General features: G+C 37.7%; 2 protein-coding genes across 8 annotated transcripts; one reads left to right on the top strand and one right to left on the bottom strand.

Moving 5' to 3' along the window:
- The first annotated feature begins 204 nt into the window (after nucleotides 1-204).
- Nucleotides 205-10,099, top strand: fmodb (fibromodulin b). Of its 3 annotated transcripts, XM_076878540.1 has the most exons (4): nucleotides 205-264; nucleotides 354-424; nucleotides 6,569-7,461; nucleotides 8,470-10,099. In XM_076878540.1, exons 3-4 carry the CDS (start codon nucleotides 6,570-6,572, stop codon nucleotides 8,619-8,621), a joined length of 1,044 nt encoding a protein of 347 aa, XP_076734655.1. In that variant the 5' UTR covers nucleotides 205-264; nucleotides 354-424; nucleotide 6,569; the 3' UTR covers nucleotides 8,622-10,099. The 3 variants fall into 3 exon arrangements, with proteins under 3 accessions (XP_076734655.1, XP_004546129.2, XP_004546130.2); XM_004546072.5 differs by lacking the exons at nucleotides 205-264; nucleotides 354-424 and adding an exon at nucleotides 6,265-6,383; XM_004546073.5 differs by lacking the exons at nucleotides 205-264; nucleotides 354-424 and adding an exon at nucleotides 6,275-6,460.
- A 264-nt stretch (nucleotides 10,100-10,363) lies between these two features.
- On the bottom strand, nucleotides 10,364-24,826 carry csf1b (colony stimulating factor 1b (macrophage)). 5 transcript variants are annotated; one of them, XM_004546074.4, is made up of 10 exons: nucleotides 24,759-24,826; nucleotides 20,629-20,707; nucleotides 18,878-18,997; nucleotides 18,740-18,802; nucleotides 18,456-18,626; nucleotides 18,094-18,307; nucleotides 17,864-18,000; nucleotides 11,111-11,154; nucleotides 10,981-11,018; nucleotides 10,364-10,830 (listed from the first exon to the last, which is right to left on the bottom strand). In XM_004546074.4, the coding sequence occupies exons 2-9, from the start codon at nucleotides 20,668-20,670 to the stop codon at nucleotides 10,982-10,984; spliced, it is 828 nt and encodes a 275-aa protein (XP_004546131.1). In that variant the 5' UTR covers nucleotides 20,671-20,707; nucleotides 24,759-24,826; the 3' UTR covers nucleotides 10,364-10,830; nucleotide 10,981. The 5 variants fall into 5 exon arrangements, with proteins under 5 accessions (XP_004546131.1, XP_004546134.1, XP_004546133.1 ...); XM_004546077.4 differs by lacking the exon at nucleotides 24,759-24,826 and having other exon boundaries at nucleotides 10,364-10,826; nucleotides 10,981-11,013; nucleotides 20,629-20,850; XM_004546076.4 differs by lacking the exon at nucleotides 24,759-24,826 and having other exon boundaries at nucleotides 10,981-11,013; nucleotides 20,629-20,850.
- Nucleotides 24,827-25,464: the final 638 nt, after the last annotated feature.

Raw genomic sequence — 25,464 nt, forward strand, 5'->3', positions numbered from 1 at the left:
AAAAAACAACAAAAAAAACAAAACAAGTAAAGCAATGCAGATCATACTCATATGACAATATTAATGTTCACCTCGATTGATAATATGTACAAGCTTAAACTGACACACATTTGCAGTTGCTCTGTGTCTTAAACAGACATGGCGCATGACGTTGGAGACACATGTGGACACTGAATGATGATTATTTCTTATTGCAGCCATATGAAAACTGAGCCCACCCAGACAATTAGCATCAATGAGTCCATAAACCATCCCTGGATTAATGTAAGCCTGAATCTGTTTATGTTACTGCTGCTTTAAAAAGATGTCTTTGAGATCTGGAGAACAGTTATTCAATATTTTGTTTCCTGCAGGAGTCAGTGGAGGTCCCTCAAACGCATGTTCAAACTAGTTCTAGGAGCAGGATGCCTGGGTGAAGGTAAAGGTAAGTGTTGGCACTCATGTGTATATATTTAGTACTACATCTTTAATGCTGATTTTTTCCAGTACATTTATTGCTTTTTATTTAGGAAAATCATTTCCAAACAATGAAATCTGAATTCATGTATGGTGTGTAGTATTTTAACTGGTTGCATTTGAAAGTGAATGATGATACTCCAGCAAGAAGTAAGTGAAAGATTACAACGAATTAAGACTCAACCAGTCCTAATAAGGATAAAAACTAAATACACAACCATGTAGCATCCAGGCTGAATAATTTTTTCAACCGTTACCTAAATAACATGTATTAGAAACAAATGTTTTCATTAACTCTAAGGAAGGTAAATTATAGTATCAGTCTTTAGTCTGATAGTTTAATATAAACCTTCGTTCTTTTGTAACAACATTATTATTGTGTCTTTGAAATGATCAAACTTTGTGGTAAAAATCCATTAAGCTTTATTATTATTCATCTTTTTACTATGTAACATTACTGTATGTTCTTTAAATATGAAATTATTAGCTGTTCCAGAAAAAATGTTTCTTACTTTAAGGATTTTTTTTGTTTCCTAGCGGTGGTACAGTATATAGCTTTAATCACGCTCGCTTTCTCTGATTATGGGAAAATAATAACTGCTAATGATTCGGTACTAACTAAGCTGTTCAAGTTTCTAGATTATTTTTCTCCATAGCAGAAATTGGAAGCAGTAGATGAAGGAAAACAACAGTAAACCTTTAGATAAAGATAATAGTGCTGGAATATGGTAGGAAATGCTTGACATCGCTATTATACACTCAATTTTTTGCTATGAAATTTCTTTGTTTTCCTCTGAGGTTTTTTTTATGTTGTGTATTAAAATCAGTGGCTTCCAGCTTACTTGTAGTATTTTATATAAATTTTTTTGTCTTGTAAAATGTAAATAAAAACATTATTTCTGTCAAATAATGAGACTAAGGCCTATTTAAATTTACAATTTTTAACTATTGAAAGTAAAAATTCTCAATTTTAATTTGATGCCAGAACACAATTGAAAAAATTTGGTAAATCGAAAAGTTGTTAGCGCAACAGAGAACTTAAAAAAATATCCAAAAGTGGATAAAAGCGCCAGAATTTGCAGGGAAAAATACTTTCCTTTTGAATTTTGATTTTTAATGCTTTAAACTGTAGTAAAGTAAATCAAGGTAATTGCATTGACATATATGTTATTGGCTGCTCCAGTGGCCCACTCACAGGTGCAGCTGCACAGTGCACTGCGCATTGAGAAATTCCTCTTGTACTCCTTTGATATCTCTAGGTTTGCATCTGGTGTCAATTTATTCCTGTGTGATTGAAAGAATGTCATGTATGTGATGCATGAAGGCTCGTTTACTCTTCACTCAGCTCTTTCATGCTTGCACAAACCAATTTTTTTTAAATCACTTATTCAATTGACGAATCCCGGAAATTGGGTAAGAGACATTATATTGGTGAATCAAGTTAATGAGGTTAGTTATCTAACTCTAAACCCTAAGAAGACTCCCACCTGTGATGTCACTAGTGTCAGCTGATCTACCGTGGGAACTTGTAAATTAAATTTTCTATCCAGATGTTCTGTGTTCTGCGCAGTCCATAAATAGTCTGCGATGTATTTAGTCCTTTTTTACTCGACTGCGCTTTTACACTGCAAATTGCATCCACAGACATATTTTAAAGTCTTGCACACACATAAACCCAGATGGATATTTGAGGTGTGTCTTGCACAAGGACACTGGGATGCAGGAGCTGGGGGATTTTGCCACTGACCCAATGAATAGTTGACATCCTGCTATAAATCCTGAGCCACCACAAACAACAAGAATTTCTTGGGAAGGGGGGGCATGGCATACGTGAAGATTTGGTAAACAGTGAGGAATGTAAAAATGAAATAGTATTACTTAATATTGTACCACATACCCAGTTACCAAATTATATATTAACAAACAAAAAAAACTTCTGAGTAAATTCAAAAGATGATTTTTCGTAATTGTATCCACTTGTGAATGATTTTTCCCATAATGTAAATGTATTTACTGCACTAATGTGCAGTAAATACATTACTCAAAGGTCACACCTTGTGGAACTAATTAGGTTAATTGAAACAAGTCAGAGAAGAAAGTGTTTTTGAGCATTTCAAATGTCAACATGGGAGGGTTTCCCAGCTTTGTGAAAGGCCAATAATTAGGCAATTTTAAAATAGCATTTCTCTTAGCGAATTCCAGGAATTCTTTACTTTTTAAACTAACTTAGTTACAAAATATGGCCTGGCCAAAACCCAGTTGTGAATGGACGTGATCTACAGGCCCTCGGGAGAAAGAACTCTGCATTAAAAACAGACACAATAAACTTCTGAAAAGCTTTGCCAGTAAATATAGTTTGTGGCAGTATCCACAAATGCAAGTTAAAATTGTACCAAGCAAAGAAAAATATATATATAAACAAGATCCAGAAATGCTGGCGCCTTCTCTGGGCCCAAGCTCATTTATGATGGAATGAGGCAAAGTAGAAAACGGTCCTGTGGTTTGACCAATTAAAATTTGAATTTTTGTATTTTTTTTTTAATCATGGACACAGCACTATGCAGGGTAAAGATGAGAGGGAATGATTGTTATATTGGATAGTTCAAAAGCAAACATCTGTGATGGTATTCTGACATATTTTTCAACGAAGATTGTGCTTATTTCAGGAACACGATGCCAAACCAGATTCTGCACGTACTACAACAGCATGGCTCCATTGTAAAAGACTCCAGGTGCTTAGCTTACATGCCTGCAACCCAGACTTCTCACTCACTGAAAACACTCGGTGCATGACGAAATGAGTAATATAACATAGTAGGCCTTAAACCTTTGAGGAGCTGAATCTCATATCAAGCAAAGAATGTTTTTAAAACTACAGCAGTTGCTCTCCTCAGTTCCCAACAGCGTTGTTAAGAGTGTTGTTAAAAGAAGAGGAAATGCAACACAGTGGGAAACATGCCCGCGCCCCAGGTTATTGCATTTAACAAAAACTAAAGTAAAGCAACTTGTAAAATAATTAAACCATGGGTAACTAAAATTTTTTTTTAAAAAAGACAACTTAAACAATATTGTGCACTAACAAAAATTATATAGAGAAAAAGTGCTTTAGTTCTCATTAATTTGGCCAAATGTACCAACCCAATTAACCTCAGACAACATTAATATCTATACAGAACTTCTTATATTTAGCTCTTTACAAAAAGATTATTCACATTAAAATTATAAAAAAAAGAAAGTAAAACTAATACTGGAGCCAATAAAACGACAAAGCAATTATAACTTTGCTCTGCCCCAGCTTTTCTTAGGGATGTCCATGCTATGTTCTGTTTCTGTTTTCTTTATATTGAAGGTAGGACTTAAATTAGACACAGCACTGAATGGCCCCTGGGCCACTTCATGCCTGTTGGTTGCCTCTGATTACCCCTGTTATGTCATTGAGAAATAAGGTTCAAATTTTCAGCCAGTTTGATACACTCCCTATCAGAGAATAGTTTACTGTTTTATTTTTGCAGTTTTGTGGGAAATCACAAAAAAATTTATATTTTGAAGCCAAATGCAGATTTTTAACATTTATTTTTTGAATTTATATAAGCACTGTGAATGGAGTTTTACTGTAAATGCATTGAAACTGAAAGACCTGAAAGATTAAAAAAGAGTTTTTAAATTAGACATAACACTTAAAAGTATTTATTTATTAAAGTCAGATGTAAAGCCCTATTCATAGTTTGTGTTTTGCAAACCTTAGTTTAAGGATTGTTTTATTTTAATCACCATTATAAGATTAAACTTGCAGAGAAATACCAGAACTTCACTGATGTAGAGTGGAACCTTTGCTAGCAAGCTTTCCGGGCTCCACACATCCAGGGATGGAAAAGTCTAGATGAGCTTTGTGATTTCACGCAAATGTCATATCTGTGATAGAGCTCAATCGGAGGAACTGGCAGATATTCATTCAACGAAAGGGACTATGAGCAGGAATTCACACCAGCAGCTAATTTAGAATAACTAATTAACCTAACACACATTTTTGGAGTTTGTACTATTATTATGGAGATGTGTGGAGTATGGAGTTTGTGGGTGCAAAAGGCCCCAGCCAGGCAGACCTAGAACTATCTTGCTGTAGGCAACAATGCCAACCACAGCGCCACTGGTCATGATTTAACAAAATAGCTGCAAAGTCACTGTTATGGTCGCTAACCAGCTTGCATCTCTAAACTGTTTGGAATGGTAGCATGCCCATGTTAGAACCATAGCATTTTATGTTAGGATTAAACTTAATGACATGAACTTCCCCCACATCCAACAGTTTACTGCCCTCAGTATAAAAACTAGTGTGTCCATATATACATGAAAATTAAAAACTGTTCTGCGGTCTTTGCCTACTCTTTCTTCCTCTAACTCTTTTAAGAATTCTTATTCAGAAATTTTCAAATTAGCATGCTTACTTCCTACTATTTGTATTCAGTACTGAAATTCATTTACAATAAGAAGTATCATATTTACCTGTTGTTGTCAGGTCACGAAGCAGAGAATGGGTCTGCTGAACATTTATTGTGTGGTGTGACGTACTCATGAGTGTAAGCCACGGTTAACATTGAGTCAGATGTTTTGGATTAAACACGACGTTCACATTGTAAGAAAATACCTTCGGTTTTATTCAAATCCTGTTTTAATTCAAACTGTCTTTGTTTTGTACTCAAAGAGAAAAAACAAAGCTGTTTATCTCATACTATCTAAAAATCTGGGTTGTATAAAGAAGATTAAAGTGAAATCTGGATTTTATGTGACAATGATTGATCAAGGCCAAAGTTTTCACACGGACATGGTTCTACTGGAAAGATTTTAATTTCTTTCACCAATATTTCTACTTTGGAGGTACTTTGTGATGAAGCATAGCCATTTTTAATTGATTTAGCAGAATGATATTTGATCATCGGGTCTTAGAAAATGTAGCTACTTAGTTTGATAGTTTAGAAAACGAGTTCTTTAGGGATAGAGCGTCTTGTTGTTTCAGAAAAAAGGGGAAAATCTTCCAAGTCTTTCCTGGAACGCTTCCCATCTGTTATCCTCAGGTTCCCTCATCTTTCATCTAAGATCTAAGAGTTTGGTTAAGGTATGTTACATCTTGAACCACTTCCATCTTAAATCAGCACATTGCCTCTCACTGTCTCAGAGGGGCGCAGAAAGAAGACTGGAAAGACACACACACACACATAATCCCTGAAACTCTGCATCCAATTTGGAGGAGGACATGAATGAAAAGGCCTATTCTGAAATCTATCCGCTGCCTGATAATGATGCACTTCTGTCTGCAGATGCCAGCAAAAACACATGTTATCTTTCTTCACCACTTGAATACAGTAATTGAGAAAAGTAGTGCTTGTAGGCAAAGATAGTAAAAAAATGACAGGGTTTGACATACTTTGTTGAAACATACTGCATAGTATATACTGGACAAAAACATACTGCCATTTAAAAACTGTACTTGAAATTATACTTAACTCTTCCAGTATTTCCAAGAAATAATGGCGCTAATTTAATTATCAAGGCAACAGTGCAATTCCATATCATAACCTCCACCCCAATTTTTCCATGACCACCACACCACAATAGTAAACATCAAGCCAGACTGCATGGCTGTACTAATGATAAGGCGTGACGCAGTAAAGGAAAACAAGGCTGTTAAAAAGCAGATGTCCATACTAGTTCACACATGGTATTGATATTTGCATAGCTGGAGGTGATATGTTGATGTGTAGATAGTGGAAAATATATGTGCACTAATGAGACAGAGTGGCTGGGGCCACAGGGGCTACAGCCTCAGAGAGAGGGGATTTACTCTATACCGACAACATTTTCCACTTATTCTGAGAAACACACGGGCAGCGTGAGCAAGGGAGGAAGCATCGTCTCAGATCGGCCAACTGGTAGGTATACTGCACCTACCTTACATTTAAAAAGTGGAGCAGGAAGAATGAGATCTGTCTGAAGTTAATACAGCAGCGTAAGTCAGTGTTAGTTGCCAATCATTTCCACAACGATCAGTGTTGTTAAGACTTATTATTACCTTTTCAACTACATAATTTCTCCCCGTTTTTCCTGGGTTTTTCAGAATGATCATGTGGACATTGGTGTTCCTCACAATAGGAATAGTGGATTTGGGTATTGGCCAACACTACAGCCAGATCCAGTGGCTGTCCCACCTGCGCAGGCGACAATGGCACGCTGGTTTGCAGGCTGAGGATGCAAATTGCCCCCTGGAGTGTAATTGCCCCTCAGTCTACCCCACAGCCATGTACTGTCATAGCCGCAACCTTCAGCATGTTCCCTATGTCCCCTCGCATATAAAATATGTCTACCTGCAGCATAACCAGATCACAGGCATCCAGGATGGGGTGTTTGACAACGCTACCGACTTGGTCTGGATTGTGTTATTTCACAACAAGCTCAGCTCAGACAAAATCGGCAAGAACGTCTTCAGCAAGCTCAAGAACTTGGATCGGCTCCTCTTGGATCACAATGACCTAACACACGTGCCTCCTAACTTGCCCACTTCAATCACAGACCTGCGACTTGGGCACAACAAGATATCAAAAGTCCTTGCCAGCTCATTCAAGGGGATGACCAACCTCACCACCCTTCATCTCCAAGCAAATGCCATAGAAGACGTTGGAGGTGTGTTCAAGGGGTTCAAGTCTCTGACAATGCTGGATATCAGGAAAAACAAACTAAGGAAAATCCCTGACAACCTCCCTGTGAGGGTGCAGCAGCTATACCTGGAATTTAATAATATAGAAAGCATTCCAGCAGATTTTCTCACCATGTATCCCAAACTGCAGTTTGTCCGCTTAGCTCATAACAAGCTGACTAATAAAGGACTTCCTTCCAATGTCTTCAATATCAGCACGTTGGTCGAGCTTGACCTGTCCTTCAATAAACTGGAAAAGATTCCTGTTGTCAGCATGAACCTGGAGAACCTTTACTTGCAAGGCAATAAGATTAAAGGTATGAGGACTTCTATTACTTTAAATTAGATAATGCCTTGAAATATTTTATGGGCACAGAAAGACAAAAAGGTTAAAAATAAGCAAAGAAGAGTAATGTGATTACATACACCCTCAGTGCAGAACTAATTTCCTGAATGTTGCAGGCTGTCTTTATGTAAGACTCGGAGCTCTCCAGTAGTTTAGTGATTTTACTCAGCGAGACACACACGATGCCACTCATGTATATAAAGCGAGTGATAATACAGAAATCTTGAAGACTTTAGATGTAATGTTTAAAAGGACTGTGCTTTGTCCAAATATGGTTTGTTAGTCAATTTGTTATGCTCCAGGATGCCTCCAGTGGTGTAATCCTCTCCCATTGCTTGGTTGATAAAGACTCATGCTAGTTATCCTGTATGCTTCTTAGCTATATTACTCAACTTCATTCAAACGGTCATCCAGCTTGTATGTATATATCCACAAATGTGTTTATTTGGCTTATCAACTTCCTAAAATTTAATTTTTTCCCCCCAATCTTTAAATAAGAATCATTTAATGCCTGCATGTGATGTTCGGGATCGGAGCTGCACATGCAGCAAAGAGAACATTTCAACCACTAGATGACAGCAAAAGCAAGATTTTCAAACTGTTTACCAGTTATTTAAATTATTCCGTTGAAGCAGGAATTTTCCACGAACTGTCTCTCAGTCATGGTAGAAACTGTACGAAACACCAGATATCCTCACACTAGAGCTCTCAACAGAAAACAATGCAGGTTTTTTTTTTTGACAAACTCCAGAAAATAACTCTTTACTGACTCCATTTAAAGAAAGGTTTAGAGAAGATCTGCCCCTTCTGACACAGTCATACATTTTGGAGTTTGCACGGACTAATATTCATAGGTATATGTAGCAATGAGCTTGGTTTGGTAACACTTGTGGTGAACAGACATCATCAAGACATCATTTTTTGCTTCACATCTCAAAAGATGAGAGTAACCTATTTTCTCGCCCCTTTCCTCTTTCAGAGTTCTCCCTGAGCAGTTTCTGCAGTGCTGTTGACATGTCAAACTTCTCCAGGCTGAAGATGCTCCGTCTCGATGCTAATGAGATCAGTGCCAAAGACATTCCTGCTGAAGCCGCCTACTGTTTGCGACATGTTGCTTTCATTGATGTGTAGAGGTTTCCGAAATGTCTCTATCTGTAACACATGCCATGCTATTATGCTTCATTGCATTTTCCTTATATTACTCACTCTCCTCTTCATTAAAACATGATTGCATAATGTTTGTTTAAGCTGTTATGAAAGCTGTTAGCATTATTGAAATTATAAAACTAACCAAAAGGAAATACCATAGTTTTACAATCACATATCCGGGTGGCAGACATGTGGATGACAAAGAGTGAAGAGATCTGGTCTAACGAGTTACATCCGCTCAACTAATTAATTGGTTCCAGTTGTCTGGTAAAATGGTTAGTAATAATAGTGGTCAAGTATAATAGGAATATAATATAATATAATATAAAATATAATATGAAACTGCCAGCCATTGGATTTTTGCCTCCATCATGTGGCACCTGGTAGAAAGGAGCAGTAATTATCATCAATATGTTTTTGTGAACATTTTAAAATTATAATCAGTGATGCACACTGAGTAAAGCATTTACACTTTGTCTTCTGGTTATTCAGTCCATAGGACAATTTTGATTTTCTCCCTGTTCACATTTAACATGTGAAATTGTCTGGTTAAGTGTGTCTCTAATTAAATATGTATTCTACTTCAAATGAGCCGTGACTGTTATGTCTCACTGTTATCTAATTGTTTACTTTAGTTCACACAGTGACTTTTCAAGACCCTATTGGGCCACGTGACCCGTCAGAGTTTTTGACAACAAGTTAATTTGGTTTCCTCTAATTTGAAGGTAAGAAGCAGATGAGCTGGGAAAGAGGACTGTCAAAAGGTATCTCCACTTCTTCTAACTGATCTTAAGCAGTTCCCACATATTTATTGTTGAAGACAACTTGCCTTTTCATCTTCAACAGCTGCCTTTAATCCCTTGCAGAAAGGCACTAAATTGAATTAGAGAAATGCTTTACTTGTTTTGTAATGGTGCAGTGTCTTGGGATAAAGAATGGATCACTGCCATGCAACGGTGGTTTGCACTCTGATAAGCGGTAGCATGTGAAATTAAGTGTGTTATAGATTATGCTGTATTGCAGGTTGCAGTTGTTACTGCAGACAATGGGTCGAAGAGCTGTGTTTTCCGTCTCTGTTTTCTTCAAAAATTCATTGAAAACAAAACAGAGGCCAGCTCACATGCATATGCACATCCTTCGACATGATTTACTGATTTGGTCCTCTCAAAGCCACATGCAAATGTTTCACTTTTTGGGGAATTGTCCAGTTCTTCTGAAAACCATTAAAGTATTTATTAACACAAATAAAACATTTGGCCTGACCATCATGGAGTAAATACAAGTGAATACAAGCAACTGACAGCATTAGAGAAACCCACGTGCACAAAGCCTTTCTGTTTTCTCAGTATTATAACCAGTTATTTGTCATTACCATGCAGTAATGATTGTAATGCGTGCGTATGAATAAATTGTGTTATTATTCCCACTAAAATCTGTCACCTCCATATGTAATAAAACACATTTCCTTTGAAGCTGCAGCAGTGATATGCATCTATTGTAATAATTTCCTAACTATTCTCGTAACCAACAACACATTATTGTACAGAAGTCATATTGAAACTGTTTGTACAGTTTTGAAATACTTAAAAAAAACAATCACATAAAAAATCGAATTCTCTTAACAAAAGAGCAACTATGTAAAGACTTTTTAGATTGATAAACTTTGCAAGTTTTTGCAAGAGAAAAAAAATTCCAACACAAAATGTACAACAGTGGACACTATGAAGTGGCTATAAATCCTTTAATGAGAACATGACCCGCTCTTTAGATGTGAATGTACTGTGTTCAGTTATGAACTGGACAGCTGGTTAGCTAAATAAAGTTTCAGCTGATTATCGATGGTTAACTTTTATTACCAATACAGTGATTGAATAAAGTGACGATAATAAATAATTCTTGGAAATGTTTGGCAAATAACATTAAAAACATGATGTTAACTTGTAGCAAATAGAAACACATAATTCAACATACATAACTGCTTTAAAAAACACTTTTTTTGTGAACTTAAAAAGTTATCTGCAATAGAATATGCATAAACATAATATACATACCACATTATTAACAATAAGTTCCATCTTTGGTCTCAGATCAAGCAAAGCTTCTTATCCAAAAGGTGTGCATGATACATTACACACATACTGACACAAAAACTCAGGTTCACAAGTGCTCTGTCTGCTGCTGCAGTGACTACCTGGAGAGAGAAAACAATACTGAAAATACATAAAAACATAAAGACATATGTGCAGTTATACTGCTGCACACAATGCATTTGTTTAACGCATTTAAACAGCTCCAGATGCTTAACTGTTAGCAATGCTTTATAGGCCAGTAGGATACTCACATTACTGTCCCTCAATTTCTATGTCCTGCAGGTCTGTGCTTTAATAAGACCACAGAAGCATGCTTTAGCGTCATTTCAGTAAAAAAACGCAACGTCAGTCTTTTTGCTTAATTAATCCGTATATTCTCACCTTGCGTTTGTTTGTAATCTTGATCCATAAGGGTTGTAAGTTTTCTGTATTGGGAAAAAAAAAGCACATTTTTTACACATCAACATATCTGAACACATAATACAAACAGTTGGACCTGTCTTTATTGAAAACACTGCATAATCACTCACATTGCCAGCTTGTAAAATGTGACTTATTCAAAAACTTCTTCAAGAAGATGAGATGCGTGGGTTGTTTGAGGCATGCAAAGTCTTGTTCATGGTTCACTACTTTTTTCAAGAAGGATTGCATTGTGAATCATGCCGCAATTGTAGAAACTTTCACAGAACTTTAGAAGAAATATTGTGAAGATGCACTTAGTAAGGCTACAGAAGTGTGTCTGAAAAGCTTGATGTTCATCAATTCACAATAAGAGAAAAAATGTCTTATGTGAGCAAATATAGGACTTACACAGTGCTATTTTTTATTTTTATTTTAAAAGGCACTACAGCACACATCAAAGCCTCCACCATGTCTCCCAGATGTTAGACATGGTGGAGGCACCGTTGTAGTTTTGGGCTGCTTTGCTCCCTTAGGGCATTGCATCCATTGAGGAAACAATTCCATGTGGGAACATTTAAACAGCTTTTTTTAGGAGAAATAGAACAACATGTATTCACTGTTGTCTTAAGTCTTTTAAACCACTTTGAGCACCATGTAATGGAGAAAAGAAGTTTATATAAGTTACTGAAGCTCAACAGTTTGTAGCAGAGTATTTTCAGTCTTCACTGTGCTTGATTGCTCATTATGTTCAATAAAGACATGAAAAGTACAACTCTTTGTTCATTATTAGTTTACCTTTAAGATGAACTAATATCAGACCACATTTTTGTGTGTAGTCAACACAGAAATTCTCCTAATTCCAAAGGGTTCAGAGCTTTTTCTGGGAACTACAATGTCAAGTCATAAGAGATAAAATCAGTTCCACTGCTTGAAGTGGTCTTGTTAGAAGGAGGAGAATAAAGACTAACAGAAAAAGATACGTTTTTGATTAACAACCCCAAGTAATGAAACACACCAAGGTTCCTGTCAGTATGCAAAACAGTTGCGAAGATTAGCTCTCACTTCCTTTTTGGCATCCTTCTAAGTATGGCCAGAAGTTCTGTTCCAGTTGTGGAGCACATTCCAAGATGACTGTCCTGGGAATATTTTTAGATATTTCATCGTGATCCACTGTGACAGTCAAATTTGGTAATTAGAAGAACATTAGAAGTTCAGCCTCCCACTTTTCAACAGACAACAAATATTTGTTCAAAGCAAAAAGAAAACAGCCAAAATGTTATTTTGCTCCCTAATGGTTAAATACCACATTTCATGCTTCCCTTTCTGAAACTTGGTATTATATGTGGCACCATGGTGCAGTGGTTGACACTACTGTGTGCATTCTCTCTCTGTGCCTCATTAGGTACTCCAGCTTTTTCCCACAGTTCAAAGACTTGCTCAGTTAATAGGTGATTCTTGGCTGTATCTGTTTTTCTGTCCTGGACTGGTTGATCCAAGGTTTAACTCAACCAAATGACATCTGGGATAGGTGTCATTTAGTGCCCCAAATGCTTTGAATTGTGGCAGCTTTTCTGCTCTTTCATTTTGTAAAGGAAAGCCCAGAAGCTCCTATGCAAAAAAGGCAAGTAAGGAAGCACTGAAGCACCTGTCTTTGAACTTTCCTTTACTGAATTCATCTAACTTTTTTGTGTCTACAACTGAACTTCTTTGCTTTTAGTGTGACTGATTGTGCCCATTTTTTGTGGTGTTGCTGGCATAATTTGGCATAAACCTCCTTAAACTTTGAGAAATAATGTTTTCATGAATTGCTGTATATATCTGTGAGATAACCTAAATATTTACTTCAGTCCCCTTAGACCCAACACCATTGATTAAGAAGCTACTATTGGCTGCTCCCTTTTTCATATGTGGTTACCGCAACAGGCGGCACTGCATTTTACACTGAATAAAATGCAATCGTGGCTCAAGAGTTGGGAGTTCGCCTTGTAATCGGAAGGTTGCCGGTTCAAGCCCCGGCTTGGACAGTCTCGGTCGTTGTGTTCTTCAGCAAGACACTTCACCCGTTGGTGGTAAGAGGGCCCGATGGCGGCAGTGGGGCTACAACGTAGCTTGCCATCACCAGTGTGTGAATGGGTGGATGACTGGTTGTATAAAGTGCTTTGGTGTCCTTAGGGACTAGTAAAGCACTATACAAATACATTCTTCCTTATGCAAACCCAAAGATATGTGTCTATAAAACACAGGAAAAATGCTAGCGAAGGTTACTAATGATATTCTGATGGGCTGAGACAATGGAAAAGTCTGGGCTCTTTCCTAACTTCAGTGCATCATTTAATATGGTTGAACAAACTTTTTCCTACAAATACTAGAAGATACTGAATGTGCTGTGTTGGTTGCAATCATATTTGTCTGATAGATTACAGTTTGTATATACAAATGGAGAGTCGTGAAGTTCTACAGGATTCTTCCCACATAGCAGATATGTCTGCCCCGGTTCGGGTGTCAAGGCGGCACTGCTGGCTGACTTCTGGCATGTTAAGTGCTATGTCATCCACTTATGGGCCAGGCCTGGGTTAGATGGCACTGTTTATGTGATGGCATGCCACATCTGGCCCGATTGTGGTTTGGTTTATGTGGCCCAGGGTCATAGACCTGGCACTTCTGACTGACTGGTGACTCATGGCAGGGTGTATGTCAACCAGATGTGGCCCAGGTCTGGCAATGATGGCACTATTTATGTTCCTATTTTATTATTTTAGTTAGAAGACCCAAATCGCAAATGTTGCAATACTATACTGCTATGGTAGCCAACGTTTCAAATGCAGTTTTGACAGGTTTGTGAGTGTACACTTTATCCAAAACCTAGTGAGGGTTTACTCATGCTTATCACTAGGTGGCTGTAGCTCAGGACGTAACCCTACTAATCGGAAGGTTAGCGGTTTGATCCCTGGTTTCGCCAGTCTGCATGTCGAAAATGTGAATGTGTATGAATGTAGTTAGGAAACACTCGCTTTACAGAAAGTGTTTGATTGGGTGAATGTGGCATCTTGTATAGAGCAAGTACAAATACGCTATATAAGAATCAATCCATTCACTGTCTCAACAGAGTTCCGGCTTCTTACTTTTGCACTATTATGTTCTGGCACATGTTGTTGTTACATGGCTTGATTAAGGTACACATTAGGCTGACATCTGGGACCAGAGCTGAAACTGTTCTGGGCCAGTACAGGACCAGCAGTGTGTCTGTAACTGGCCTTGCGCTGGCCCATGTGTGGGCCACCTCTGGCAAACCAGATCTGGGCCACCAAAGGGCCGTCATTCAAGCACATGAATGGCCCAGATCTGGGCCATTGCAATTTCCGCTATGTGGGTTAGGCAACACTATTAGAAAACACTGCATTCATATCAATTGCTGCCTAATTGTTACCCAGTTAGGTTAATCAGAAAAGCCAGACCAGATTAAAAATGTGTCTAAACAGACCCATTAAATAAATCACTTCTTTCATTTATATCATATAAAAATTAAGAAAATCCTGTGTTAGAGAAAACTAAGTAATAGAGCTGAAAACATCACATTTTACCTATAGGCTGGGTTGTTCTAATCATCAATCAAATGTCCTCAAAGTTCTCTCACAAGCCTTCAGCTAATCCAAAATTCTTACTTAAAACTAGCTGATATTTTTCCCTAATATTAACTTATCTTTATTAGATACCAGTTATTGCAATGTGGGTGGAAACCAAACTATTGATGAAGCCCACACAAAGGTACAAAGAGAACATGGAAAAGCCACAAAGGCCACAGCTGACTAAGGGTTCAAATCAGGAACCCTCTTGCCACCCCTTTTTAAAATCCAGAAATGCTATTTAAATCTTTGATCATGCGCCATCACATCTTAACAACTTCTTGTACCCTATTATCCTAAGAGAGCACATTGTTCTCCGAATGCAGTCTTACTTGAGGTTCCCAAAAGTATAATGGAAGACAGAGCTGTAACCTGTCAGTCTCCACTCCAGCGCAAACAGCACAAACACTTGGAGAGAGACACCCTCTATACTTTTATCATTAGCTTCTAAAAGTGTGTAAAACAAATCCTTGTTAGGTTACTAGCACCACATTGCTGGAAAACAGATGTATACTTCCAGGTTATATTATTGAAGTGGCTTATGCAAAAACGGCTATTTATCAGCAAATGTTATTACAAAAAACTTTCTATGCAAATTGGCTACAGGAGACTCCCAAACAATAATGCAGGACAGGATTGTATACACATAAAGATACAACAGCTGTATTTTCACGTATTTTACATTAAATTGATAAAGTTGAACGATACTGTGCAGAAAAATTTGAGTATACAAGTGCTACACAAAGCTTCTATGTGTGATACAATATCTTTTCCACCTTCCAAACTTCCACTATTACATTTTCAAATTCAATCTTACTGCTATAAATTAAAAAACGCCACTGCAGCCTCCATGCTCCTCAGCTGAGTAACTTATAGTCTTTTTACAGCGATTTATTAGGTTTAAGGCTTTGGGAATGTAATGTTTATGTTACTGTCTATCTCATCCCTGTAGACAAAGCAAAGCTACAGTAGATCTTAGTTCTCAAGTGGTGAGTGGTGGCCCAAGGTAGGTCACAAATCATATTTACCAGAATTGTAGCCAAAATGATCTTTTGAAGTCAAACATATTTTCATTGGATTTTGATCAACTTGAGGAAGACTGTTTTTGAGAGACATTTTGTTTAGCTTTGGTTGCTAAAAACAGCTGTATGTTTGTCTCCTGTTTGGATCTTTATTTATGCAGTTGGAGGTTTGAATCAAGCAAAGCTTTACATCAGAACTACCATACTTTCTAAAAAGTGGACAGAGCATGCTTATATTACTGTTTACAACAAAGCTATAGTTTAAGCCATGTGGCTCAGCAAGCTATGACAGCCTATAAAATCCTTGAACATCTGACTTTATTTTCACTTTATTTGCCTTGACATTTTTTTCCCCAGTAAAACATTATAGAAAAGCCGCATACTGTAATTAAACAGCCTACACTACAAACAGTATAAGCACCTTTAAAATGAGGCATGGTGATTTATATTCACTAATCTACAATTCAAGGTGAAATAACTTTGCATCCATGTATCAAAGAGGTTCAAAAAAGAAAAAAAAAAAGCTGAACAAGGTCCAAGCTCCAAAATGCGGTTAGTTGGTTAAAAATAGCGTTCCACAACTGTCCAACACATACAGCACTTCACTGAGGTTACCAGTTGTCAATGTCAATGTTTCTGCACTCACCGCCAGCCATGCAAGATCCCTAATAGTCTGCTGCATGTACTCATGTCACTACATGTAATTAGCTAAACAACCATGCAAAATCATTAATTCCTGGAAGAGAAGTCAGAAGTCAGTTCCACTTTCTCATGCTGTCTGGTCTCTTTTCATCTATTTGTCATTTTTTTTTCCTTTTAAATGCATTAGCTGCAGCATTCAGTGTAATTTCTGGTACACATTCCTTATTTGTTTAGCAATTACTGGTGAGTGTCACTGCCTAAAAACCTCAGTGTCTGTCTGATGTTGGATTTGATATCGGACATCAAACATCAAATCTGAAGTTGGATTAATCAATCTGATTCTGAATCAGCTTCTTAGTAATAATTGTCAAATCAAAATACTGATAAGAATTACATATGGACTTGAAAGAGCTACTTAAATTAATACCATTTGTTTGCCTTTATCCTATCACTGTGGAGGTCTAATGTGACTGTAAAATTCTCTGCAAGGATTAATAAAATTGAGTCTGTCTAACATGACACATGACGCTAAGCAAAAACATCTTTGTCAACTATCATTCCAGTTTTAGACTCTCCTCAAGAGCTAAACCATTCACGGTTTTCCCTTGAGTATACATTCTTGACAGCTGCTGCCTGTAAGAAGCAGAGTGCTTTGTGACCATGTTTGATTTCCACACAGAATCAATGTAAAAACAAAACGCATGTCGACTGCAAGAAAGCTATAGAGCATGGGTGGCCAAACATTTATAGTTCTGGGCCAAATGCAGAAAAATATGTCGAGTCTTAGGGGGGGGAAAGCCTATGTATTTCACACTTTTGTGCTTTTGTAACTTGAGAGACAATAAACCTTCACTGTAAAGTATTTTATCTCTTTTGACTTAAACGCTGTTCTGTTAGAGGTCTTATTAGCATATTATTGTTTTCAGTGTTCTTAGCATGCCATTTCATTGCTTTGCTTTATAGGATTTCTTATTAAACTTTGTGTGTGTGTGAGAGTTTTTAATAAGCTATTCAGCCTTTTCCAAAATGCATTTGTTGCATTTTGAAGGAATGAGTGAAGGTTAAAACCAGCATTATGTTAAAGTCATGACTTAGAGTCTGTGAATAAAGTCACTATAGATTGTAAGCCTCAGCCAGCTAAAAATCAGTGTACTCTAAATCATTCAGCTTCTCAAGCTATAGCTGACTGCACTAAATACCCTCAAATCCATAAATGCAATGCTTGCATTTGTGTATTTTTGTGCATGTGCTGCTGCAAAGTAGGTGCCAGCCTACACGGTATTTATTAGTGAGAGAGGGCCAGTGCTTCTGCAAAAAAGGAGTGCCCCGGAGAACAGAGCTGACTGCCAAAGTCTACTCATTTGCAATATGACTTGAATGCCTGGCTAACTTGACAAGGGCACATGCGATCTTGTAAATTAAAACAAAAACAGAAGCTCGGATACCTTGTGTGTGATGAGGCAGTAGAGAGTAAGAATGAACAGCAGTCCTCCACAGATAGATGCGATGATGAAACCCAGCTTGTACAGGTCACTGACTGGTTCTCTCTGAGAGCCCTGCACAGAATCTCTGTCATAACTGTCTGTAGGAAAGGACACACGATTTGTGATCTCTGCAGTTGCCGCAGACATCTGAGTGTTTCATCACAAACTACCCAAAAAATTGAGATTCTCACCTGTAAAGTGTTGTGTGATTGACTCTGTGTATAACTCTGTGTATAACTCTGTGGTAGAGCCAAAGGTTTCTGTGTATTCATGCTGGCACCTCCAGTCAACCGGTGCATCGCTCGTCGTTACCAGCTCCCAGTAAACCATTAAGACTTCTAAGACCTTCTGTAATGCATCCGAAGGAGACCCTCTGTAGAGCACTTCAAAACTCTCTGGTTTATCCTGAAGCAGATTCGAAGAAACAAGTATTTCATATGTCTTTAAGGTACTGCAGATTCATGTGCTCACACTATTCATATGATTTGTCATCTTCATATGACATTATAAAAGAAACAGGCTGCAAGTTCAGCATTCGGAAACTCACGCTGACCTCAATCTCTTCATTAATCCAAGGCACACATTTCTGAGAATAGATGTTGAGGATGAGCGCCCTCAGGGACTGAACATAGCCATCATTTACTGAACCCCGAATGTATTTGAAGTGGGTCGTAAGGAGCTCCAGTATCCAGGGTAATGCAGCTTTTACAAAGCAACATTTGCTCTGTTGGAAATCAGAACACAAGGTAATAAACACGAAAAGCACAAACCAGTTAATGGAAAACCTAAATCAAAGGTGTTTGGGGAAAAACAGTTGCATAAGGTTATATTACCCACCAAACTCCTCCGTTCTATGAATGTGTAGTTTATTGAACACCCACTTCTTAACTGGTTATCCATCTGCGGAAACAACAATTGCAACATCTCAGCCTGGGACGTGCAGGGTGATTGCTTTAATGTTGTTTCAACACCTACCAGTTGCCTAACTGTCAGCAGGTGTTCCCTAGTGATGGAGTGTCTGCATGGGCCAGGGACCTCAGCCATAGTCAGAGGGAAGCTCAGGAACATTATCATACACAGACACTTTACCTGCAACTAACACAACCACATAGTGTATTCATGAGAACTACAAAAACCCATTAGAAGTACTATCTGTAGACTAAAAAAACCCACTCAAGCAGACAGTCCTTGTAGACAGTGTGAAAAAAAAACCTAAACTGAATAATACACTCGAAAAAAACAACTAAACCACAACAACATTCTGGGCAGCCTTTCCTTAACATTTCAACATGCATGTACTCCTCACCCTGTAGCAGTCCAATTCAGTGACCCCTCCCAAGTTGTGCTAATCTAAAATTATTTCCAAGAAAAGAATAAGTTCAAAGCAAACCTAAGTTGAATTTCCACCTAATTGAGCTATAAAAATTTAACAGTAGTAATTCTTTCCATCCAAAATATCTACATTCGAAACGTAACAGCAATACTTTCTTTCCAGAAAACACAGTGTTTGTGTTTAACTGCTCTACGCCGTCATCTGGATCTCAGCTCAGATAAAATATCAGGTTTCAGATTGAGTTTGAGAGGAATGCATAGTGATTCCTTGCTGCAACACTACTAGTGACTGATGTTTAAGTAAGTGTGGAGGACTGTGGCGTGGGGGTGGATAACCTCAATTTTTGGTCAAATACTGCCCTCTACCATGGAAGCCTAAGCAGGGAGAACAATGTGCACAGGATCCAACTGTAGCTGATGTATGTCTGCTACCAAGCACCTTTTGGCAACAGTAACAGTCAAATGGGCTCCAGATGGAATTAATGCTTCCACTAAGGATTAAAACATGGTGATAAGCACATGTTCTTCACACTAAAAGCTAAATGATTACACAGAAAGGCATTTCATAGGTACCTCTTTGACTCACTTGTCTCCTAAAGTTTGATGCAGCTTTTGCAATAAATAGTCAAGATAGAGGGAAGTGAATGAAACAATAAAACAAGATTTATTTGTCTCCAGTCAACTTCTGAGATGAATTAAGGTAAATGGTAAATGGTAAATGGCCTGTATTTATATAGCGCTTTTCTAGTCCCTAAGGACCCCAAAGCGCTTTACATATCCAGTCATCCACCCATTCACGCACACATTCACACACAAAAGACAATTCTTTGAAAGCCGCAGAGACAAGAAATAATCTTTTTATATTTGGTTTTCTGTTCCTAATACAATTTTGAGCTGTTGAGTTTAACTCTTACTTGGTTTTCTGGACTACAAAGCACTAAATCAGTGCACATGGCAGGAAAGAATTATTGCCAGGACCAGGAGGAAAAATAAGTTCCGTGCCATCAAAGTTTTAAGTTTGATGCTTTGATGTAGATTTAAAGCAACATGCTGAATAATAATAACAGAGTTACTTTTACAGTAAAGTGGGATGGTACGTTAAAGACTAACATGCCATACTAATAATAGTAACCAGCATAAATACTTAATGATTAAATTAATGATATTAAATAAAACTATTAATGGGACTGGTACTTGGCAAATGCAGGAGCACATGATGTAAATGTCATCTATCACATGATTCATTTTCTCCATGGTGTCCAAGATATCTCTATGTAGGTCAGCAAACGCATGATCAAGCAGATAACTTCATATAGAGACTAACGCAAGCATTGCGCTCAGTGTAGTAGCGGTGTTTTTGAAAAAATTCTGATTAGAGAAATGTTCTCACCTACCTTAGCTTTGCTCTGAATCAGCGTGGACACAAGGATGGTCATCTGGTACGTGTTTGACAATGGAAAACACCAGACTCCTCTGTCAGACACATTGAAGCAAAGAGATCCTTTTCAAAAATTCACCTCCACTCCACCGAAAGGAATCTGTTATTAAGTAAATTTGACACTTCGTCATGTGGCGCTGTTCTTCAAAGCATTGCTTGATGTGTTCCCCCTCTACAGTGTGAGTTCAAACTGAGACTGTTTCAGCTGATGGACAGCCCTTTTAAAGACCTCCCACCTCACTATGTGGGACAAGATACACATTCCTGAGTCTGAAGACCAATGTTTTGGGGACTACAGATCAATTGACGTTTCTTAACAATTTCATTTTTTTGTATTTTAACATATCTGACTAAAACATTACATGTAAATATTAAAACTAAACGGGCAAAGAAAATTCTGTGAGCTTGAGGTGCATACTAACATCTGTTCTTGTCGAAATGCTTGAAGCGGGTTGAAAAGTGATCATAGTTTTTCCTCGGGAAATACAGGCTGTGAGTGAGTGGACCCAACTGAGCAAATGCGAGCAAAGAAAAACAAGATGTTCTGAGCACTCAAGGAGAATTTTTCTGACGATCATTTGGGGCAGAGGTTGTCAGAAGCAGGTGATGTTTCATGCTGCTTGAGGAATCCAAAACTCCTTTTTAAAATAACGTCACATTTTTCCAAGCCCGAACCTAAACCAAGGGAGAAGCACATTCACATAAATGCTTTTATGAGCTCTATTTTGAAGGGAAAACGAGGAAGAAAGGGAGAAGAAAAAAGAGTGGTTCGAAATTCAATGCCACGGGAAGATTTTACATTTTTCTCACATTCTTACATCTAATGTCATAAACGCCTTCCTCTTCCTGCTATCAGCCTGAGAAATGTACTGTCACTTTATACAATTCAATCAGCATTGGAAAGAAACCATTTAGATTAAGAGACGCCCTCCCCATCGTCTTGGAGGTGGCCCTAGCCAGAGTTATTATAGTTTTGTATTTTTTAAATAGTTTTTTTTTTTTTTTATTAAATTTTGACTTTCAGCTTTTCAGATTAGTTTCAGTTAGTTTCCAGATTTTCTTGTTTCAGTTTAATTTTTATTGTTTAAAAATGTTTAGTCTAAATCATGTTAGCTTCAGTTTTAGTGTTTTATAATTATTATGTACAGAGAGCATATGCCAGAGGCAAAATTCTGGAAAAACAGTACATGTATTGGAAGTGAGGAAGCCACTCACTTATAGACAACCAGAGTCTCAGCAGAAACGTCCACCAAAGCCTCAGCAGGCAAGTAGTAAAATCCTTTTTACCAAATTAACAAATATTAAAACTGAGATAGCTTGAGCTACCCAATAAAGGTTCATTCACTGTCCTCAGACCAATCAAGTTTGCCAATTGTGAATTCACACCCCATGGTTATGTTGTCAGCCCTCTTCTGTAATAATCTAAACTGTGGTGTGTTAAAACACAGCAGGCCAGACAGTCTTCACTCACCACCAGCCAACTTGCTATATTTTCCTCACTCAAATTTAATCTGCTTCCCGAACATTAAAATCAACTGGAAGGTTGAAGCTGTTTTGACTTACTGGAAAAGATCCAGCATGCATTGCCAAGGCACGAGTACAAGGGGACAAAACAGGACCTCTGTGGAGCGATCTACAGATTTTAAGTCAAGGGTTTGAAAAAAAAGAAAAATTGGGCCAGTTCCCAGAACTGTTGGGCGCTGGGGGTGGATACTTTAATCTTTATTGACTTAGTTATGGTTGATCTTGGAAGAATGCAGTATAAGTCCCAGTTTTCTTTGGTATGGTTTTTTGAATGATTATGGCTACATTATGCTTTACATGAGCTACTCTTTGTAGGCTGAAGTGGCTGATATACAGGAGGCCAAACAAGATGTTTTTCATTTCAAAATATGGCATTGTCTCTAGAGTAGGGCTTTCATGATACTAGAATTTCAAAGGTGATACCAATCTCCAGGAAATCCTCAATACTTAATGCTATGTTCAATATCACAGGAGGAAAAATGAGTAAATTAAGATGTGCATATTTAAAAAAAGAAAAAGAAAAAAAGAACATAATAACACTGCTATGTGCAAATGTATACCACTACAGCCCTATTTACTTTCTATGCTTCCAGCAAATTCGGACCATATTGCATTGCTTAGCAAATGGAGTTGAAAGGGTAGGTTTCTTTCTCAGATTCAGTCTGGGAGTTCAAGAGGAACACAACACCACTGTTGGCACAGAGTATTTGAACTTGACAGGCAAACAACTTTGATGGGTTGGGCATTTGGGTCAAGTCACTTTACTATTCTGCAAAAAATAAAATAAAAAATACAAACAAAAGTAAAAAAAAGAGTGCATCCATGCTGTCATTTGCAATTTTTAAGAAAGTCCATGCTTTAAAACTACACCACATGGATTAGAGTACCTTCACATTACACCTACTGGAGTGGCTTCACCATGAAGCTCCCAGCACACAGTTTTTGAGCTGATGTTAATGCCAGAGGACGTTTGAGCCTTAGAAGTTACCGAGTTAGAAGAGGGCTGGCGACTTTTAATCAACGTGCACCTCAGCAGTCTCTGCTGCTCTGTCACTTTGCTTGATCAACCACTTCTTAGCTGAGTTGTTATTGTTCCTAAATGCTTCCTCTCTGCCACAAAGAATTGATTGTGGAATATCTCAATAATTATTTCTTGCTTGGGCTACAGTAACTAATTAGCATTGGGGGTTTTTTTTTTAATCTTTTCTCCTAACTTAATGTAACATAAGTTAGTTGTGTTTTTATGATGTGCCTGAACCCCCAAGACTTGTCCATAATGCTGGTGCTTAATAAAAATTTTTTAGACATAAATAATTATGTTATCCTGTTAAATTAATAGCTCCTACAGTTTTATTATTGTTATCTAGCTGCTTTGTTTATGATATCTTAACAGACAGCTAATGTGGCCAAAACTGCCATAAGGTAATTGCTAAGAGTTTAACGGCTATTTTTAATGTGCACTGGCCAGGTTAATGTTTATGATAAATGCTTAATGCTCAATGTTGAAAAAGAAGCCTTATTGGCCTCTTGAAATTCTTCATAAAACCCAGGGGTTCTTTAAGATTCTTGGCTAGTGTTGTTGCACTACTGTTCCTGTGTTTGGCTGCTAGTGGGGGGAGGGGCTTTGCACTTGCCTATCTGAAGTAGTACTGTGTGAAGTAGAGCTGTGCAATGCTACAAACTGCAAACTGCTTATACCAGTAATGATACTTTTAAAGTATAAAGGCAGTTTATACATGAAATAGCAGTGTGTCATTATTTATGACGTAAATCATCATCAGTTTTAAGACCATTAAAGACCACTAAAAACATTTCAAAATAATTTGATTTTCAACCAAAGGAGGTGAACACAGCACAACTGGTATTGATACTGTTGCAAATGAGTGTCTAATCTGATGGTCTGTATGAGTATCTTTTCTTTTTCTGGCAACCCTACTGTCTAGAGAGCATTTCCAGAAGGTTGCCAGTTTTTGGTTGGCCTGTAGTTCTGACCAAAAATGGGTCTCAAGAACTTCAGTTAGTCCCATGGTTTAGATTTTTATGCAAGATTTTCCATTGGTTTTCTTTTTGGTTGGCTAGTGAGGCTTGTTTTAGAGAAACCTTTGGGTATGTTATTTCAGTTTAGTGCTCATGTATTAACTCCAGTTTGTTTTGGTTGCTGGAATTTTGGCAAAACAGACTGTGGTTTGTTTTCCAACTGCAGGCAGTGTGTTTTTTGAGTTGTAATGAAGAAACAACTTTTTGATTTGTTGTAGTGGTGGGCGGATGTCAGAGATTGAACTCCTTTCCAGCCTATAAAAGCTGTACCATATGTTCACTTGGCCTCCCTCTTCCACTCTTCCACCCACCAAATGTTTTTGTTAATTTATTTTCATAAAATTCTATTTAATCTATTTCAGTGACTTTCCTCTTGTGCTTATCTTGAATCACTTTGTGTTAAAGGGTACATTGCTTTTTGCAGCACCGGGAAACTTTTGTTGCTAAGCAAACTGGGACTAACCATGTAAACACCAAACACTGATTACCCACAATGCTAAAACCAAGACTTAAGGGAAGTCTCACCTGTTGGAACGTGGACGCTGGTTCTCTATAGTGTTGTCCTGTGGGTAGTAGTGTCCAGATACTGGGAGGTGGTAGCAGATGCTTGCAGATATGAGCTTAGTGCATCTGGCTTGTTCTGTGCACATAGCAGTAGCTCAGATCTGGGGAGCTTGGCCATAGCGTCTAACCTCTTTGCCCAGCTCGTGAGAAGCATCTTTTTTTTCCAGTGTGGCTGCATTCTGCTAGGGAGGAGGCTGAAAAGGGCAGGTCTGGTCAGCAATAACATTTCATTAGCTGGGAAGGAGCAAGACATTGCACAACACTATCCATATTGTCAACATCAATAGGTTTTTTTTATGAGAGTTGTTTGGTGTATGGTAAATATAAAATATGGAGGATCCTGCATGAAAAAATACAACAGTAGAATTACGAAGGTTATACCATATGTAATTTATTTAATTTTTTTCCTTTTCTTAAATGCACACCAGGATGAAACTTCAAGGGTGGGTTGGGTTATTGTCAATTCTAAAATTACATCAATAATTACTGCACCAGCTGCAGACATTTCTTAAATTTAAAAGGCTCACTTTGAACTGATATTCCCTTTTGGAACACAAACTCCCACTGCTGAAAAGAAAAGATGATGTCTTAAACAAATTCCAGTGTGTAAGGGTAATCACCCATCACTTAATTTAAGCTATAACAGGAATCTCTGACCTTTTGAAAA

This window comes from Maylandia zebra, linkage group LG20, assembly GCF_041146795.1.
Source record: "Maylandia zebra isolate NMK-2024a linkage group LG20, Mzebra_GT3a, whole genome shotgun sequence".
In the NCBI taxonomy this organism is placed as follows: domain Eukaryota; kingdom Metazoa; phylum Chordata; class Actinopteri; order Cichliformes; family Cichlidae; genus Maylandia; species Maylandia zebra.

What these genes read in the sequence shown, in the direction of transcription:
- fmodb (XM_076878540.1), top strand. Translation starts at nt 6,570, where the DNA reads ATGATCATGTGGACATTGGTGTTCCTCACAATAGGAATAGTGGATTTG. An exon ending in GCAAGGCAATAAGATTAAAG is followed by an intron (nt 7,462 to 8,469) that starts GTATGAGGACTT and finishes TTCCTCTTTCAG; the next exon opens with AGTTCTCCCTGAGCAGTTTC.
- csf1b (XM_004546074.4), bottom strand. Translation starts at nt 20,670, where the DNA reads ATGACCATCCTTGTGTCCACGCTGATTCAGAGCAAAGCTAAG. An exon ending in AATCACACAACACTTTACAG is followed by an intron (nt 18,001 to 18,093) that starts GTGAGAATCTCA and finishes CCTTTCCTACAG; the next exon opens with ACAGTTATGACAGAGATTCT. An exon ending in AGATTACAAACAAACGCAAG is followed by an intron (nt 11,019 to 11,110) that starts GTGAGAATATAC and finishes GTCTTATTAAAG; the next exon opens with CACAGACCTGCAGGACATAG.